Genomic DNA, 19,857 nt, shown 5'->3' with positions numbered 1-19,857 from the left:
CTAACTACAGAGTGTATGAATATGGTGCTGTTTCTGCTAGCTGGCGGTGGTCTGCAGAATTGGTTTTAACAACAGGGTTGAAGGAAACCAGAGGTTCATGATCTCCAATGGTGGTGATTTCATTACACTTTGCAGAGGCCTCCAATATATTTTTGGAATCCTGACACGACATGATTTCATGCCAGAACATATATTGGGACTTTACCCACACTTTCACCTTCACAAGTAGAAGAGCAACCAATCTACTCAACTCAAGTATTTTGTGATTTTGATTGATTTTATATTATTGTTATTATTTTCATTTCTAGATTCTTGGCAATGGAACTTGTTATGACAAAGAAAACATGATGCTTCTTTGTGTTGATATATATGAGCCCTAGCTTTCCCCCCTCTTGACATGGGGTAATATATGAATTTGTTGACTTCACTCTTTTGCAAGGAAATTTAAATACTGAAGGTCCTCCGAAGTTAAGATGACCCAAAAGTGTTGTTATTCATCGTTTGGATAATGCTTTTTGGTTAGACAATTTCCATGATAAGTTTAATCTGGTTGGTGCTTATTAAGACTCTGGGATTCTTTTTTAATGGCAAATATCTTTTTTAAGGTGAAAGTGGACCAAAATCATGAAGTTATGCGAAGTTGTGAGTTACAGAAACCCCTCCCTCATATGGCATACTGTCATAACTCATAAAATCCAACTTGGTCTTAATTAGGATAAGTACAGGTAAAGCCCAACGCTAACTCAGGGCCTTTCTAAGGCTGCAAGTTGGCCTGATCTTTCACCATGTTTTAAGCCCACCCAGTGAATTTTTTTTTTTAGAAAAAGAAAAAGGAAAAAAAAAAAAGGGGGAAGAAGCTTCACTTAATCCTTATTAACTTTTATTACTTTTGCAACATGATTATGTTTGGCCCTGTCGGAAGATGTTATCTCATTGGGTTTGAAACATTGGAAGAAGAAGACTTTGCAGGCTAACATTTGTAGATTGGTGTTTTGTCTTTAGCTGTGGCTAGAGGTTGATTGTAATGTGTTTTGTTAGTCATCTATTACTAAATGTTACTCAATTTTCCAATAAAAAAAAAAAAAAAAAAAAAAAAACAGAGAGAATGGAGCACAAGTTGTCTTGATTTGCCAAATGAGAATGGAAGCCATGGTCTTTCATCAATGTGCATGGTAAAATAATATTTTTCTAAACACCCTCATTTTTAACGCACGACACGCGTCAATAAAGTTTAGTGATGTGTCAGACTACCTAACACGTCAAAAATACCCTATAAAAAAAAATTCATTTTTTGTAGTGTTTCCTCTCCCGTTCACATACATAAATGTGCCGACTAATTAAGGTAAGCATTGTCAAAAAGTTAGTTCCCTCCATTTCTTAGTTTTCTCAAATAATTATACAAACAATAATACTTATGATAGAACGTTAAATTTATTTATTTATTTATATTCGTGATTAATATTGTTGATTAATTTTTAAGTAAATTAAAGTCGAATACACAATTGGTTGCCATTTCCGTACCATTTGCACATAAATTGGCTTTTGAATGATTCAATTCCTTTCTCATGTGCATGCTATGAATGCATATGGACTTAAAAAATAAGAGGTGCGCGCTAGCATTTTGGAAAACTTGTTTATGAGTTTTATAATTTTTCAATCATTTCATATGGGAAAACCAAGGAAAATTATAACACTCCAGCGGGAATTTTGAGTAGAAGATCATTTGTTTCAACTTCTATGATCTCCTTGTTTTGGTTAGACAATTTCTATGATCTGTTTAGTCTTTCAGTGCTTAAGACTTCGGGAATCTTTTTTAATGGAAATTAATAATTAAGGTGCAATTGGACCAAAATCATGAAGTTGTGCAAAGGTTGTGAAGACCATTATATTTAACAATTTGTGGCGCTATGCTAGCAAGTTTGCACGCAAGGATGCATTTAACAAATGATTTGTCCATGGACTTTACTATAAACCATGTAACAAAGTCTATCCCCTTGGCCTTGGGACTTAAAAGAAACCCCTCCCTCATAAGGCATATTGTCTTAACTCATAAAATTCAACTAGGTCTTAGTTAAGGATAAGTGCAGGTAAAGCCCAACACTTAATCAGGGCCTTCCTAAGGCTGCAAATTGGCCTCTTTCACCATTTAAGCCTACCAATGAGTTTCAGGGAAAAAAAAAAAAAAAAAAAAAAAGATTACCAGGCCATAAATTATTGTTAATTAAAAGCAGTCACAAAAGTTCATAATACCAAGAAAGAAAAAAGAGAGAAGAGAATATTATTGAGAGATATATATACAACTTGGTCTTAGCTGAATGATGAAGATGACGACAACGCAGTCAGGTTTTAGATTCAATTGAATTGCTTATGGGATGTGCATATAGCCATCCAGGATTTATGCAAGACTTCCCAGGCAACAACTAGATCTATGTTGCGTATCCAAAAAATAAAAAGGATTTATGCAAATTTAATGGAAGCTATTTCCTAGTATAAAATTTATTTTATGGCATCCATTGAGAAGAAGGTGCTACCTTGCTCATTGTCCAAGCCAGGTGAACATAGAATCCTGGGTTTGAAATTGATACATTTCTATATGCAAGATCAGGGTCAACTATCACAATAAACAAGGGGCCTGATGCAGGACAAACACAATAATAAATCTTCCAAGTTGTTATGCTGCTATTACTCGTAAATTGTGAAACTTCTGCTTCTGATTGCTTTAGTGCCTTGAGTTCTTTGTTATGTGGGGGATACTAGAGATCTTTCCTTTCATTCAATCGGATGTTCTGAATGTTGTCACTATAAAAATTGGAGGTTCTAATTCTCTGACCCTATTCCTTTCTTCTTGCCCCAAAGGAAAATAAATAAAAAATATCCAACCCTGAAACCAAATTTGGAAGGTAAGATCAATTTAAAGCCTTAATAATTTTCTGCACCAAATCAGTTGGTGGGGTCTCTCTCTTTCTCTCTCTCTCTCTGTTTGGTGTTATATTAGCAGCTGCTAGATATTCACAATGAGCTGTTTTAGACATACAAAATTATTAGATTACTAAAACAAGTTTTCTTGGTGGAAGAACACATACAGATATAAATTGAAAAACTTCCAGCTTAAAGCTTTGGAAGAAAAAAAAAAAAAAAATCTTAGGAAAGAAAACCATGTGCGATAGCCACCTCAGATTATTTTCAAGTTCCTCTGAGAGTCATGCAGCCTAATTTGATATGCATTTTTTAAATTTTTTTTACTTTGTTTCTTTGTCTTGTGATTTCATTTGATGTACAAAATAAACAGAGTTTAATTTGTTAGAGCAAAAAATGAAAATCGAATAGGTTGGAGACTTTTCTGATATATTGGATGCTTGTGAACATCAATCGTTACAATTGTCCATAACTCCTTTGGACTTGATGAGCTAATTTGATCTCTCATGAAACCTGAGAAAACTTGTAGCATTTCTGCACGCAGGCGCCGTACTTTTTAGCAATTCCAATAACTTAATTGCAGAAAGTTTAGTTTACTATTTAATCTGGTTGATGTAAATTCACTGATTCTCTTGGAATTATGGTATAAGCATAGACCATGAGGTTCTCATCTCCTTTATTTTTCAAGGTAATTAGTGTCTTCTATTTGACTTTTAGGTGGAGGAGTGCTCTTCTTTGGAGGACATTTTTTACGACTGCTGTAGTAGCAGTAGTTCTGAGGGTTTTCAACACCAGAAAATTACATTTTCTAGTTCTTACAAATGATCTATTGATGCTCCCATTGGTGATGCTAGTTCTTCTTATTTCGAAAACTGTGGCTGACAGTTTCAACAAGGGTGTGTGACCAAATTGTGAAAATTAAGGGGTTACCATATATGGAAGCCCATGCAGAACCATACATGAGGCACTTAGTTGCCAGTGATGTTGTTTCTGGTCCTTTAGTTACATTTTCTGGTGTTGAAAAAGTGGGGACTATATTACATGCTCTTAAAATAACTAGTCATAACGAGTTTCCTGTGATTGATGAGCCACCTTTCTCTGATGCTCCGGAGTTGTGCGGGCTTGTTTTGAGGTCTCATCTACTGGTATTACTTAAAGGAAAGAAGTTCACAAGGCAGAGGGTGATGACTGGATCTGAGATGATGAAGAGGTTTAATGCCCATGATTTTGCAAAGGCAGGATCAGGCAAAGGAGTGAAGCTGGAGGATTTAGACATAAAGGAAGAGGAGATGGAGATGTATGTTGATCTCCATCCCATAACTAATTCCTCCCCATACACAGTTGTGGAGACAATGTGTTTAGCTAAAGCTGCACTTCTCTTTCGAGAGGTTGGCCTTAGGCATTTGTTGGTTGTGCCAAAGACGCCAGGGGTAAACATCTCTCTCTCTCTCTCTCTCTATGTCTCTGTCTCTCTACCATAAAATATATTTGAAACTCACAAATACCAATAAATGTATAACTAGTGTTGAAATTCTTACACTTTGATTGCAGAGGCCTCCAATTGTTGGAATCCTGACACGACATGATTTCATGCCAGAACATATAGAAGATCAACCAATCTACTCAACTCAAGTATTTTGTGATTTTGATTGATTTTTTGTATTATTGTTAATTTTCATTTCTAGATTCTTGGCAATGTAACTTGTTATGACAAAGAAAACATGATCCTTCTTTGTGTTAATATATATGAGCCCTAGTTTTCCCCCCTCTTGACATGGGGTAATATGAATTTGTTGAGTTCACTCTTTTGCAAGGAAATTTAAGGAGCATTCAAATCCTATTGAAGGTCCTCCTAAGTTAAGATGACCCAAAAATGTTTTTATTCATAGTTTGGACAATGCTTTTTGGTTAGACAATTTCTATGATCAGTTTAATCTGTTTGGTGTTTAATTATTAAGACTTTGGGATTCTTTTTAATGGCAAAATATTTTTGAAGGTGCATTTGGACCAAAATCATGCAGTTATGAGAAGTTCACTTGAAGAAACCCTTCCCACGTATGGTATATTGTCTTAATTAGGATAAGTACAGGTAAAGGCCAATACTAAATTAGGTCCTTCCTAATTAAGGGTGCAAATTCGAATGTTTAGAATTATTTCATTTTTTTTTTTCAAAAATAAATATTTGGGGTATTTTGGTAATTTTGACACTCCTCCCTTATTATTTAACCGAAAAATTTAACGGATGATTGACATTGGAAAAATTGGAACTTTGGAAGTTAGATACACTAAATTGAGAGTTTTTGAACTTTATAGGGTAATTGCAAAAGTGATGGAATTTCAAGAGGGTTGAGTGAACTTTTTTAAAAAAAAAAAAAAAAAAAAAGAGATTAATAGCTAAGGCCATAAATTATTTTTAATTAAAAGCAATCACATAGGTTCATAATATCAAGAAAGAAAATGGAAAAAGAATATTATTGAAAGATATAAAAACTAACAAAATTTCTTATCTTTTAACTACCATTACCATTATATAAATTTTAGCTTATTTGAGCAATTAATCATCTCATGATCTTTATAAATATCTATGAACCTACAAAGGTTGATAACTCGAGTATATGTTTAATTACTTTGTATGAGAAAAGTAGTTTCAAAGATTTTTAACTACAGAGTCCACGTGACCGGTTCAGCAATTTTGCACATACATTTTTCACAAATTTGTATATATAGTATTAACCGGTTCAGCAACCTAAAACAACTTGCAGTAAAAACAATATGTTGGAGAGAGGTTAAGTAATTAAGATTTCTCTAAAACACTTACAGTAGACATCGAAACAAAATCCAATAATATTAATATATAAGCAAAGAGTTTCAGTCGTAAGCAATATATGTCAAAATAAATTATATACAATAACTGTCAATAAGCTTCTTGCTCTCTTTCACACACGTACATATGTCAACTAATTAAGCAAAAAAAAGTTACTTTACTCTCTTTTACTTATACGACTCAAATCATGCGAATGATGGATGTTACATTTGCATTGAGTACATTCTAAGGCCATGCCGTCATAAAAATGCTCACCACATACGTCACATGGAGGAGAATGCTCACTCTTTTGGACAACAGTGAGAGGATGCTTGTGATCTTCATTCGTGAAAGTTCTTCCGTAGTTAATGCATGGATTCTCCCCAAGAACGCATCGGACATGAGAAGAAAAGTTGCATTTTACACAGTAATAGAACCAATTATCTGGATGATCTCTTTCTTCTTCACAAATTAGGCAATAATAATCTCCAAAATTATCTTCACGTGTATATGAGAGTTTTAGGAGATGTATATCATATTCACATTTGGCCACGAGTGGAAGAGTTGCACATCTAATACACAAGGCGAACTCATTGCAATAAGTGCAGACGAAGTTCATAATAGTACTTCTGCCACAAGCAATGCAAGTTTCGTGAGAACGGCTCATACTAAGAAAGATGATGTGTTGGTGACCTTCATGTTCAAGGGTTTCTGGAATTAAACAACATTGAATGTCTAATTTGTAATAATCACACTCGTTGCATTTGTACCTGAAGCCATGTCGATAACGTTCACAAGCATCGCACCAAAACAATCCACTCACGGACGATGCTTGTGAGAGGAGGGTGAGCGAATGTTCGTGAAATAGCCCTCGCTTAATGGTTGTGGGTAGTCTAGCACATCTGTTATGTACAAAGAAGTTGCATAGTGAACAACCGTAAAACGGGACAGAGATTATAAATTGCATACATGCCTCACAACGCATGTCATCCATGAGCTTTTCATTGTTGAGGATTAAGCTATGTTGTGGGTGACTGAAATGTTTGATCTCTTGAGGACCAGCTCTTTCACCCTCTTTTAGATTGATCCTCTCCACCAAATGAACCAAATGAGATTCATAGCCAATGGAATTACTAGCTACCGGCTCAATGGTCGAACTAGAGTTGTCTTCAAGCCCATATGCACAACCCAAGTGAACAATATAATCACATTTTCGACAAGAATAAGCTGCATACTCTGTATTCACCTTTCTATAGCACAGTTTACAGAATACGATGTCCTCCTTCTTGACTTGACGAAGAGAATAGGTGCGAGTGAGGGAGTGATCATGTGTCTTAATTTTGATGGTGTACTGTAGAAATTGAGCACACTTTCTATGAATCAAGACTCGGCAAATGTTACATTGGTAGGCGATACCTTTGCTTTCCTCAGCACAGGTTTCGCAAGTGAATTGAATCTCCTTCCGCATGGGAAAGAGTGCGTGTTGGTTGCAGTCATCAGCACTGATTCGCCAACGGGAAACACATTTGACGTCGATGTCAAAATCGCAAAGGAAACAACGGTAGAAGAAGGATCTGTCGCAATCTAGGCGGCAAACATCACAACAATTAAACGATGATGGCAGTTGGAGAAACATGGTGTGTTCAAGGTGCATGGGGTGTTGTATCTTGTGGGATAGTTCAATGCACGATTTGTGAAGGTGGAAGGTGCATTTGGGTATGGAGCATTTGTAAGTGGGACCAAATACTGCTTCCTCGCATCCTAAGCAAACAACTTTCTCGTTGCCAGTGTTGTCCAACTCTTCAATGAACATCATGTGATGTCTCTCCCCCAAATTATGTTGGATTTTATTATTTACCTTGTGTGATGGCTCAGTGCATGATTTGTGTTGATGGAAGTTGCATTCCAAGCATTTGTAGGCAGGACATCCCAATACTGATTTCTCGCACGCAATGCAACGAACATAATTCTGCTCACCATTGTTTTCCAGCTCCTCGCAGAAGATCAAGCGATGCCATCGACGATCTCCGACCTCCATCTCTCTCTCACTCTCTTAAACACAAAACAACGAGACCATATACAGGTAGTTAGTATTTAAGATTTGTAAACATTATTAAATATGCTAAAAACTACTGCGTGGTATATATTGGAGCAGAGTTACAAGAGAAAGACGTCATCACCAGATATATAAACATCAAAAGACGTCAGCCAACAAAGTAAGCACAGGGTAATTAATAAGGATGTTTCTATAAACAAATAAAACATCAATCTCCCATGGTGATATTCATGGGAGTCGGTCAATTACATTACTGTCTATTGTCTATGATATAATTAAAAATAAGGAAAATGACAAAATATTTCAAAGGCGATCTGCAAGTTGTTTGTTATTAATGAGACAAGTCAAATTAGTTAATAAAAATTAGTAAACTAATTAATAACAAAATAGAATGAGAGAAGTGGGTTGCAATCAAATTGAGGAATAACAGATACTATAAACTGATCAACTTTTGAGCTTCAACAAATAATCATTGAAATGCATGCTATATACAAATTAAGAAGAGAGTGTTGTACCTGGCTGGCTACTATAAAACTTCAAGCTTCTTGTGCAATTTTTGGTACAAGAAAATACAAATTTGCTGTGCCTCCAAAACTATGACAGAGGTGGTTTATAAAGAAGTTAGTTGGTCGATTCTTTCTTCTTTTCTTTGCCTCTACACATTCTTTTCTTCTCTTTTTCTTCTCTTCCTTATTTATTCTTTTCTTTGTCTCCATATATACCTTTTTCTTTTCTTATTCCCCCTCTTATGTATGTATATTTTAATGCTTCTTTATTTTATTCTATTGCTTTATTCTTTCCTTCATTTTCACACATTCTTTTCTTGAGAGCTCATGATCATATCTATTGTCGGCCTCACCAAAATTAAGAGCTAATGAAATTGAAGTTATAGCATCCTTGAGTACGTACATAGAAACATATATATGTGTTTACTAAATTTATTGCATGTAAGAAATACAATTAAATTTGCCAAGTTGTAGCCTACATTCATAAGCCTTTTAACTCCTAAATTCAATAGAAAAATGAATAGAATTTTAAGCTTTTCAACTAGTTGTGTGTTATAAATATCGAGACACTCTGATACAATGAATTGTTTGAATATCCTTCCAATTACATGAATTTTTTACTCAATTGGAAAAGAAAAACACAATCGAATTTAACACTGAAGAATTAATGGAAGCGTGCAAGCAAACTAGAAGCAGCCGAATTATTTTCTTTGGAAAAATGGGAAAAAAGGAAAGAAAAAATAAAATAAGATTCTAGGTAGCCAAATTACATGATTTCTTTGCATTCTTTGAACTATTCAATTGCTGCATTTTATAAATCACGTGAAATTGGAGATAGATCATGAAGCATTGATGCTAAAGAAATAAGTTAAGAAAGCTTAAAATGATTGATCATGTGTTACGGTGTATCATCAGAATATAGGCCCATTGGACCAAGGAACAAGGTGCAAGGCCGATGGGCCCAAAGAGAGATCCAGCCCGCGAGCTCCGTAAGAGAACAGGGGATCTTCTAGACTTCTTCCCCTGTCTCGCTCACACTACTTTATTTGCTGAACTAATAAAGAATGACTACTTATAGAAACATATATGTTTACTAGTATGCTAGAAGTAGTGCAATAATATGTGAGAAAAAGAAAAGGAATAAAGTAAAAGAGTTACGAACAAAGCAAAGTATAGCAATATTTGTTCAAAAAAAAAACATATTCTCTTATAAACATGAAAATATCTCGAAGTCTACAATTAACACCATGATTTCATAGATTACGGAAGAATACCACATAAAGTATATGGTATTACATTTTGGAGAGAAAAAAATTGGCTACATTATAATGGAGTGCAACAGCAAAGTAATTATATGTCACAATCAAATTTTCCAAGTTGTAGCCTACACCCTAAAAGCCTCTAACTCTTAAATACAATAAAACCGAAAAGAAATTTAAATAATAAAAAACGAGAACCGTCACAAACATTGTTCGAATATCTAACAGAGCGGAATTTTTATTTTCCTGAGTAAATAGGAGAAGGGTTATAATGAATCAAAAACCAAAAAATGATAGGCTCTCTAACAACAAATCCAAAAGAAATAAAGACTGAGCTGAATCTAAAAACAGAAAATAGGAAATAGGTTTAGAAATGATCCAAAAGGGATCATAAATGACTAGGGCCTCTAGATCTTGAGTAAAAGCCAATAAAAGGGCCACATAAAACGGTATAAGCACCAAAACAAAGGGCAGGGGTAGGGGCATGACCGTCGCGAGATCCTTCAACCCTATCCGAACCTCAATGCATGGGACGTGAACATGGACATGACCTTCGAAATACCCTTCAACCCTACTCAAATCATTGCTTTGCTTGGCAGCAACAACAACCACTGGGGTAGTTGTGGGAGGGGGGGCAAAGCAGAAATTGGAGTGAAATTTAAGGATTTTAACATGTTCCTTATTCTTAAGTTGTTGGTTAAAGTAATAAATTTTGATCAATGAAAGATTTTTACGAATCAATTTAGTTTCCTACAGACATTTATATCAAAAAAAAAAAAAAGAAGAAGAAGAAAGAAGAAGCAAATATAGCCTTCAAAAAACATTACGGATTTGGAAAGTGGTCCGGATAATTGCACCACACTTAAGTTGAATATAACATCGATAGTAATACAATTTCAACACATAAAAAGGTGTTTAAAATAATGTTTAGTGGTCATAGCAATTATGGAGTTCAACAGCGCTGCCAAGTCTTAATTCCAACACCATCAACATCTTCCAAATTAATATATCAATCATTAGTTACTATGATATTTTAGCGATTAGAACAATTAATCCAAAAAACATAATACATTCTTAATCAATTTTGATTTTATATATATATACATAGTTGTGCCTATGAAACTAGGACAAAGGTAGGTGGGTTATAAAGAACCTAGTTAATTGATCAATCCTTAATTTCTTCTTTTCTTTGTCTCTACACGTACTTTTCTTCGATCTCCTCTTCTTCTTCTTCTTCTTCTTTTCTTTTGTATGTGCAAAATAAACAGAATTGGTAGAGCAAAAAATGAAAATAGAATAGGTTGGAATCTTTATTGATATTTTTACGACTCTTACAATTATTAGGTGGAGGAGTGCTCTTCTTCTTTGGATGACACTTTTTTACGACATGCTACAAATTGCCGCAGTAGAAAATGTGGACTAATTGGGGAAGGAGGCCTCATGAGAATGCCTGTTTTTCTCTGTATTAACATCTCTCTATCAGGCTTTCTAAGGCTACAAATTGGCCTCTTTCACGAAAAATAAAAATAAAAAGATTACTAGGTAGGCCATAAATTATGTTAATTGAAAGCAGTCAAAAAAGTTCACAATACCAAAAGAAAAGAAAAAAAAGAAGAAGAATATTATTGAAAGGCATATAAAAATTAACAAAATTTTATTATATTGAAACTATATGCCATTGAGAAGAAGGTGCTACACCTAGCTCATTGCCCAAGCCAGGTGAACATAGAATCCTGGGTTTGAAGCTGATATATTTTTCTATGTGCAGGCTCAGGGTCAACTATCACAATAAACAAGGGGCCAAATTTTGATTTTTTGCACTTGGACCAGAATCATTTTTATAAGTTGCCAGGCCCTCCAAAAAAGTCCGATGAAAAATAAAATAAAAAGGCAAATTAATTAATCTTGTGGTGCAATTTGTTAGAGCAAAAAAAGAAAAAAACAAAGAATAGGTTGGAGACTTTTCTGAAATATTGGATGCTTGTGAACATCAATCGTTACAATCCGTCCTTAATTTGGATCAGGCAAGGGGGCCAAGCTGGAGGATCTAGACAGAAAGGAAGAAGAGATGGAGGATTTAAGGTGCAATTGGATCAAAATCATGAAGTTATGAGAAGTTCTGACTTGAACAAACCCTTCCCTCATATGCTGCATATTGTCAAACCTCATAAAATTCAACTTGGTCTTAATTAATTAGGAAACGTGCAGGCAAGGGTCAACACTAAATCAGGGGCATCCTCAGGCTGCAAATTAATTGGCCTCTTTCACCATGTTTTAAGCCTACCCAGTGAGTTTTTTGGAAAAAAAAAAAAAAAAAAAAAAAAGATTACTAGGCAGGCCATAAATTATTGTTAATTAAAAGCAATCACAAAATTTCAATAATAACAAGAAAGAAAAACAAAAAAGAAGAATATTATTGAAAGGCATAGAAAAATTAACAAAATTTATTATACTGTAACTACCATTACAATTATATATATTTGTTTATTCAAGCAATTAATCAGCTCATGATCTTTATCTATGATTTTTGAACCTAAAACGTTGATCACCAGAGTATATATATGATTACTTTGTATGAGAAAAGTAGTTGCAAATTAAGAGTTTTAACTACAGAGTCGGCTTAATATATGTTAGTTTGCTCATACATTCTTCACAATTTTGTGAAGTATTGACTGGTTCAGCATCTTAATAAAACATAATTTTCACTCTCTCCAAGCTAAGAATTTTCATCAATGCCAATGATATCAGTAATGATGAGAGTTGTAAAATGAGCTTGAGAAAATGAGAATGAGCACAAAGTTGCTGTGTCAACCGTAGAAAGAAAGAGGTTTAGTGCCCACAACTACAAGGATATTCAAACTAGTCTTTCTCTGCTCAGAATTGGGGAGAAAGATAATTAAGCCGATCGGGGTGGCTTCTAGAACTGGGATTTATTCTAGTTCCGATACCTGGAATGCAATTAGGGAGAACCATGATGCGGTGGATTGGTTTCCTCTGATTTGGTACAAGTTGCTGCAATGGGGTTTTCAAGGGGATGTGAAGTGTGTATGATTGAGGACAGAGCATTTATTTTGTGCTTGTGGTGTTAGCAAGAGAATTTGGGCTTTTGTCATGCAGAAATGTGGTGTTTTGAAACTTCCTACTAGCTGGAAATATGTTATCTCATTGAGTTTGAAACATTGGAAGAAGAAGACTTTGCACTCACTGAGGTAGGGGTGGCAAAATGGGTACCCATACACGACCCGATTATGACCCGCGGGTACCCGTTACACGATTAGCCTATACTCAGACACGACCCGTTTAGCTAAACGGGTAATCGGGTTTGACACGATTATGACACGAAAATAACCGGGTAACCCGACACGACCCGTTTTACCCGTTTAAAATAACCGGGTATAAACGGGTAGACACGACCCGACACGACCCGATTACCCTAAACTATAATTTTTTTTTTTTAAAAAAAAATTAAAATTCAAAATTGTAATAATAATACTAATACATCAATATAGTCAATGCAAAAAATTGAGTTCTAAGAGATTAAAGGCTTTAATAAAGGATAAGAAAAAAAAAAAAAATTGGAAAGTGACCGTGATTGACAAATTGTACTCCAAAATAAATTACTAAACTCATAATTTCACCTACACTTAAAAGTTAAAAGTTAAAACAAGTAAGTTCATTTATTAAAATAGTCCACTTATAATTTAGTCCCACATGTAACAAAAGTGTTAAAAAATTAATTTGAACAAAGATACAAATTCTCAGACATTTTTTTTAGCATCCAACCCTGGGGCAAGACTCAATATTTTTGAATTCCATGAGAGCCATAGAAGACCAAGACCCTTATTTAATTGTGCAAATACATTTATCAAAATGTGTAATATAATAGAATAGTTATAATTTAAGTGATTTTCATTTTAGCAACGACAAGGTAAAGTACAGTAAAGTTTTTCTAAAGATCACAAATTTGCTATCCGAAACAAACAATGGCATCAATGCTTAGAGAGTTCTTCATTAGTAGACATTAGAATTTCATCTGTAATTTTATTACATAGAGAAAGAAGAAAGTTATTATAAAATCAACATAAATCCCAAGAATCATTTCAAATCCTTATCAATGCAAATACCCAGATGAAGAATATTTAAAAAGAAAAGAAAATCCTAATAAATGCTAAAGCAATAATAATACAAGCAATCGGAGATGACACACAGCTAGAATCAAGGAGAAGGAGCTGGGAACTCGTGCGTGAGCTGCTGCCGGGTCCAGAAAAAAACCAAGAAAAAAATAACCGGGTCGGCGGGTCCAGATTCCAGAAAAAAAAAGAAAAAAAAGAAGAAAAAAAAAACCAGGTCTGGCGGGTCGACCCGCCAGACCCGGATATTATGCGAGTCTGTTGGGTCGACCCGCCAGACCCGACGGGTCGACCCGCCAGACACGAAATTTCCGGGTCTTAATCGAGTAGACCCGATTACGACCCGAACCCGATTAGCCCAAACCCAATACCTGTTTTTTCGTGTCGTGTTCGTGTCGGATTCGCGGGTCGTGTCAAAATTGCCGGCCCTACTTTGCAGGCTAAACATTTGTAGACTGCTGTTTTGTCTTTAGCTGTGACTAGAGGTTGATTGGAATATGTTTTGTTAGTGATCTATAAATGTTACTCAATTTTCCTAAAAAAACAAAAAACAAACAGAATGGATACGATTTTTCTAAAACATGTAAGTAGACATTGAGACATAATCAAATGAAAAATATATACAATAAGCTTTCCTCTCTCTTTCACATACATAAATGAGCCAATTAATTAAGCTAACCGTCGTCAACAAGTTATTTCCCTCTCTCTCTCTCTTAGTTTTTTCAGATAAAACTCAAACAATACTCATCATGAACGGTAAATTTGCACTGAGTACATTCTAAGGCATTGTCAACAAATGAGTCACCACATGCATCACATGGAGGGGAGTGCTCAGTCTTTTGGACAATAGTGAGAGGATGCTTGTGATCTTCATATGTAATAGTTCTTCCATAATCAATGCCCGGATTCTTTCCAAGAATGCATTGAGGATGAGCAGTAAACTTACATTTTTCACAGTAATAGAACCAATGATCAGGATGATCTCTTTCTTCTTCACAAATTAGACAATAGTATTCTTCTGAATCACCTTCATGAATGTAAGAGAGTTTCAGGAGATGTGTATCATATTCATATCTAGCAATGAGTGGAAGAGTTACACATTTAATACACAAAGAGAACTTGTCACATTTAGTACAGACAAAGTTCACACCCTTTACACCACAAGCATCGCAAGTTTCCAAAGATTTCATAGCAATGAAGAGGAAGTGTAGGTGACCTTCATGTTTAAGAGTGTTTGGAATTAAACAACATTGAACATCATAGTTGAAATCACCACACTCATTGCATTTATAGCGAAAGCCATGGCGATAACGTTCACAAGCATCACATTCGAACAATCCAATTGCATCCACTTCTGGATCTTGTGAGAGGAGGGTGAGCGAATGTTTGTGAAATAGCCCTCGCTTAAGGGTTGTGAGTAGTTTAGTACATCTGTTATGGATGAAAAAATTGCACTGTGCACAGCCATAAAACGGGACGGAGATTATAAATTGCATACACGCCTCACAACGCATATCATCCATGAGCTTTTTATCGATTAGGATTAAATTATGTTGTGGATGACTGAAATGTTGGATCTCCTGAGGGTTATCTATTTTATCCTCTGCTAGATTGATCCCCTCCACCAAATAAACCAACTAAGTTGCATCCACCTCAGTGGTAGCAAACTCGTTCTCATCTTCAACTCTAAAATAATTGGCACAATTCAAGTGAGTAATGTACTTGCATTTTCGACAATAATAAGCTGCATATTCTGTATTCACCTTTTTACGACATAGTTCACAGAATACATTGTCATGTTGCTCGACTTGATGCAGAGAATAGGTGCGAGTGAGTGAGTGATCATGTATCGTAGTTTTGATTGTGCGAGAAAATTGAGCACACTCACCATGAATCAGGACTCGGCAATCGCTGCATTGGTAGGCAAAATCTTTGCTTTCCTTAGCACAGGCATGGCAAGTGAACTGGATCTGCTTCCACATGGGAAAGAGTGTGTGTTGGTGGCAGTCCTCAGCACTAATTCGCCAACGAGAAACACATTTGATGTCGATGTCAAAATCGCAGGTGAAACAATGATAGAAGTAGGAGTTATGACAATATTTGCGGCAAACATCACAATAATTTGACGATGATGGCAGTCGGAGAAAAAGGGGGTGCTTTGGATGCATGATGTGTTGTATGATGTGGGATATGTCAATGCACGATTTGTGAAGAAAGAATGTGCATTCAGGTACGGAGCATTGTAAGCGGGACCAAATATTGCTTCCTGGCATCCCGAACAAACAACTTTCTCCTTGCCACCATTGTCCACCTCTTCTATGAAGATCAAGTGATGTCTCTCCCTCAAATCATGTTCGATTTCTGTCAGAATTGGTGACTTGTTTTCACAAGTCTTACCGTGGGCCCCATAGGAGTATGGCATCCCATACTTTTTGTCTTGGTTTTTTCTCTCCCACACGTCTCTCTTTCTCTCCATCTATTGAGCTTCTTCTAGAAGCTTTGAAAATAAGGCTGGCTTTGTTTTACTTTTGAAGCCATTCGGTCAAGAAGAGGGGGCAGCAGCTACTTTAGCAAGAAAAAGAGAGAAAGAAGAAAAGAAAAAACTGCCGAGAGAGAGAGATAAAGGCTCGTGCTCTTGGGAGAAGGGAATACACCATTTTATTCATTTTGATCTCACTTTTGGAGTGCTGAAATGCTTAGAGAATTTTAGAGAATATTTTTCTCTTTTGTATCTAATTCTCTTTTGAGTGAGATTGGGGTGTATTGGGGCTTTTGGGTTTGAGTGGTTTTGTTTGTACTACTCTTTGTACTCCACTCTTTTGTTAGTGAATTTCTCCTGGATCGTCTCCGCCAGTGGATGTAGGCTTGTTAAGCCGAACCACTTAAATCTTGGTGTCTTGTGTGGTTGTGTTATTTTTCTATTCTGCACTTTTCTACTTCTTTGGTGATCTTGGATTTGCATTTGTCACAACAATTTCAATATCTTCCATGCATGATTTATGTTGGCGAAAGTTGCATTCCAAGCATTTGTAGGTGGGACCTCCCGATAGTGGTTCCTCGCACACCCAGCAAACAATATCATTCTCTTCACCATTGATTTCCAGCTCCTCACAAAAGATTAAGTGATGCCATAGACTGCAATCTCCGGCCTCCATCTCTCTCTCTCTCTCAGTCGTATGCACTATTGTTAGCACAATACCCAAAGACGGTTATTGTTCAATTTGTGAAAGGATCGCATGCACAGCATGAACTATATACTAAGAAGTGGTGCGTGCCAGCTGTTTGGTATTCTCGAGAAAAGTCAAACGAGGTGGTTTTTGTGCATATCAAACATTACCTTCGTACGTGGCAATTGAAAAAAAAAAAAAAAAATGATTCCTTGCATATTGAGTTCTTTCACTTCTTTGGGGGTGCTAAAATATTTATGCACAAAGTGTACGTCTAGAGTTCTTTTGAATATCAATATTCTACAAATTTGATGGTATTGAATTTTATTTTTTAGTTTTAGTACTTTTTAAACTCTAAATTATAGTTCTACGTACCCCGAAGCACAGCTAAGTTTGTAAAAGATGAACCCCTAAAGTTTTTATTATTGAAAAATCGAACTCCTCTCCAACTCATCAAGTTGATCATATAATATCAGTTCGTGTTTTTACGTGTTACTTCAATAATAAAAATTGCTTTTTTATTTGTTAGATTAATATCTGTAATTGATATGGCGGCTCAGCCTGCATCAACTTGAACAAGTGCCTGGATTTTATTATTCATTTATTATTATTTAATATCTCATTGTCCTTCGAAAATCTGACTTTGTTGAAAGCAACACATGCCGCGCCCACCGACCGCCATGCGGCCCATGCATCCTACAATATTGAAGGAGGAAGGTTGTAATTGATGACAACATCAACGATGATGCCAGAGTTTATTGGTCTTTCTTTATTCTAAGTCTTTTATTCACGTACGTGCTTTAAAAATGAATCATGTCGCTCATTTTTAATGGTATTAATAATTGTGGAAATCTTATACCACAAGCAGCCTCATAATTAACCAAGTGTACGTGAATTATGAGAAATGTGATATTTCTCAAAAGTTGTATTTAAAATGTTGATTCTCAAATGATGTCATTATCTCATGAGTTGGTAAATCTCATGAAATGGTGATTAGTGACACATTATTGCAAAGATTACCAACTATTAATTTGTTGCATCTGCAAAATATAAAAATGTCAATACTAAGATAGTGATGATGAAGTATGTTTACCCATATTTAAATGAGTCGAACTTAAAAATTTAACACTCGACATAGTTCGAAATGAGTCGTGCTTACAAATTTAATACTCGACTCAGCTCGAATCTATCCTTATTGTCAATCATGCAGCTCAATATTATGACTGCACCAGAAGTATGATATCATTAAGAATTTAATTTATTGTACGTTGGATATTTTCATATTCAAGTATTTTAATATTTTGCAATATTTTCAAGGGTTGTTAATTGGTTTTATATTAATATTTATTCTCAATACTTCCAAACGCAAATATTTAATTTATTTTGAATAATTAACATGCAAAATGAAGCTGTGAATGGTAGTTGGCTTCCCAGATTTTTCTGTAAACAAGTCTTCGAATAATCTGCAAAATGAAGTAGTCAATACTATTGCTTGGTAATTGATGTCTATATATATCATTATTTCTTCTTGACCCGCAAAACGAAAAATTATTTTATTTATTTTGTGGTCTTTTAATAATCTAGAAAATGAAGTGGTCTTGTTGGCTTTTATGGTATATTTATTCTTGATCCCCACCAAAAATAAAATATTTAATTCAAGAACGCTTCTTATGGCACAATGTCTTTAGTACAAGAACAGGGTAATAGAGGCCATCGCTCAATCAGGGAGGCTGCAAATTGGCCTCTGCACCATGTTCAGGAATAGAGCATGCGGTGACACGTCACCTTTCACATGTTACTAAATATATGGTAACGTGTTAAAATGTAACACGTTAGTACAAGGTGATGTGTTAAAATGCAAGATCTTACCATACATTTGGTAACGTGTCAAATTTTGACACGTTGCAAAAGTATAACGTATCAGAATCTGACACGTTACTAAATTTTCAGTGATTACGATCAATTTTTTAACTCACCAGACACGTTACTATTGACACATTACTACCTGTCAATAGCATTGACACATTACTAACGGTTCGGTACAAATAAATAAAATTCTTGTAGTGATTTCAGATTTGTAAACATTATTAAATATGCAAACAACTGCTGCGTGGTATATATTGAAGCAGAGTTACAAGAGAAAGACGTCATCACCAGATATATAGAGATCAACAAATTAAGCACAGGTAATTGATAAGGATGCTTCTACAAATAAATAAAACATCGATCTCCCATGGTGATATTCACGGGAGTCGGTCAATTAAATTACTGTCTATGATATGACTAAAAATAAGGAATTTGACAAAATATTTCAAAGATTCTGCATGTTGTTTGGTATTAATGAGACAAGTCAAATTAGTTAATAAAAATTACTAAAATTAATTAGTAACAAAATAAAATACAATTAAATACAATTATGTGTCCATAGAAACATTATGTGTTAAAGAACATATTAAGGCTAGACAACACCGAGAAGAATTTCAAGAGTAAGGAATATCTAAATTTAGATCCTCACTCCTCGCCTTTTACGGTAGCAGTGCTCGGTGTCTTTTATGTATGCTCCTCCAGTCTCTGTTTCTGGCGAGTTGCTTTAGATCTAGTTTGTAGATCTAGATCCAGATATAGTCTTTTCAACCCTAGATCTGATCGTCTTCTTTGGCCGAAGCGTGTCTTCCGAAAGGATGTTTACGATGTCGTGCTCCTCCGCTGCTGCTTGTGGTGTTTTTGTTTTTTATTTTTTTGTTTGTCTTAGCTTTCGCGTTAATGATGGATTTGTTGTCCTGGCCCTCGGGTTAAGGATGGAGTAGATCGATGTGGGAGCTTAACTCTCACGGTTGAATTTTTAGTTTCTTGTTGTTTTTTATTTTTGTTTTTGTGTTTGGGCTACCCATGTCCTATATCTAGTCTGCACGAAGCAGATCTGTTCCTTAAATGTAATTGTACATGGGTTAGTGGAATCTTAAAATCATTTTTATGACTTTGTAACCTTCATAACTTTTGGTTATTATTTTTCAGAGCTG

General features: G+C 35.2%; 1 protein-coding gene and 1 pseudogene across 1 annotated transcript; both read right to left on the bottom strand.

Annotated features, from left to right (window-relative positions):
• Positions 1-5,897: 5,897 nt before the first annotated feature.
• LOC132177160 (uncharacterized) lies at positions 5,898-8,335 on the bottom strand. The gene is made up of 3 exons (XM_088515243.1): positions 8,291-8,335; positions 6,413-7,771; positions 5,898-6,319 (listed from the first exon to the last, which is right to left on the bottom strand). Exons 2-3 carry the CDS (start codon positions 7,755-7,757, stop codon positions 5,898-5,900), a joined length of 1,767 nt encoding a protein of 588 aa, XP_088371369.1. The 5' UTR covers positions 7,758-7,771; positions 8,291-8,335.
• Positions 8,336-14,381: 6,046 nt separating this feature from the next.
• Positions 14,382-16,825, bottom strand: LOC148586084 (uncharacterized; annotated as a pseudogene).
• Positions 16,826-19,857: the final 3,032 nt, after the last annotated feature.

The sequence above is a fragment of the Corylus avellana genome, chromosome 4 (assembly GCF_965113065.1).
Source record: "Corylus avellana chromosome 4, dhCorAvel1.hap1.2, whole genome shotgun sequence".
Taxonomy (NCBI): Eukaryota; Viridiplantae; Streptophyta; class Magnoliopsida; order Fagales; family Betulaceae; genus Corylus; species Corylus avellana.
Note: the sequence above shows the minus strand (reverse complement) of the source record. Positions and strands in the feature narration are given on the sequence as shown.

Coding starts and splice junctions, on each gene's coding strand:
- LOC132177160 (XM_088515243.1), bottom strand. CDS start 7,757: ATGGAGGTCGGAGATCGTCGATGGCATCGCTTGATCTTCTGCGAGGAG. Junction 6,320..6,412: donor AGAAACCCTTGAACATGAAG/GTCACCAACACA, acceptor TCGTCTGCACTT/ATTGCAATGAGTTCGCCTTG.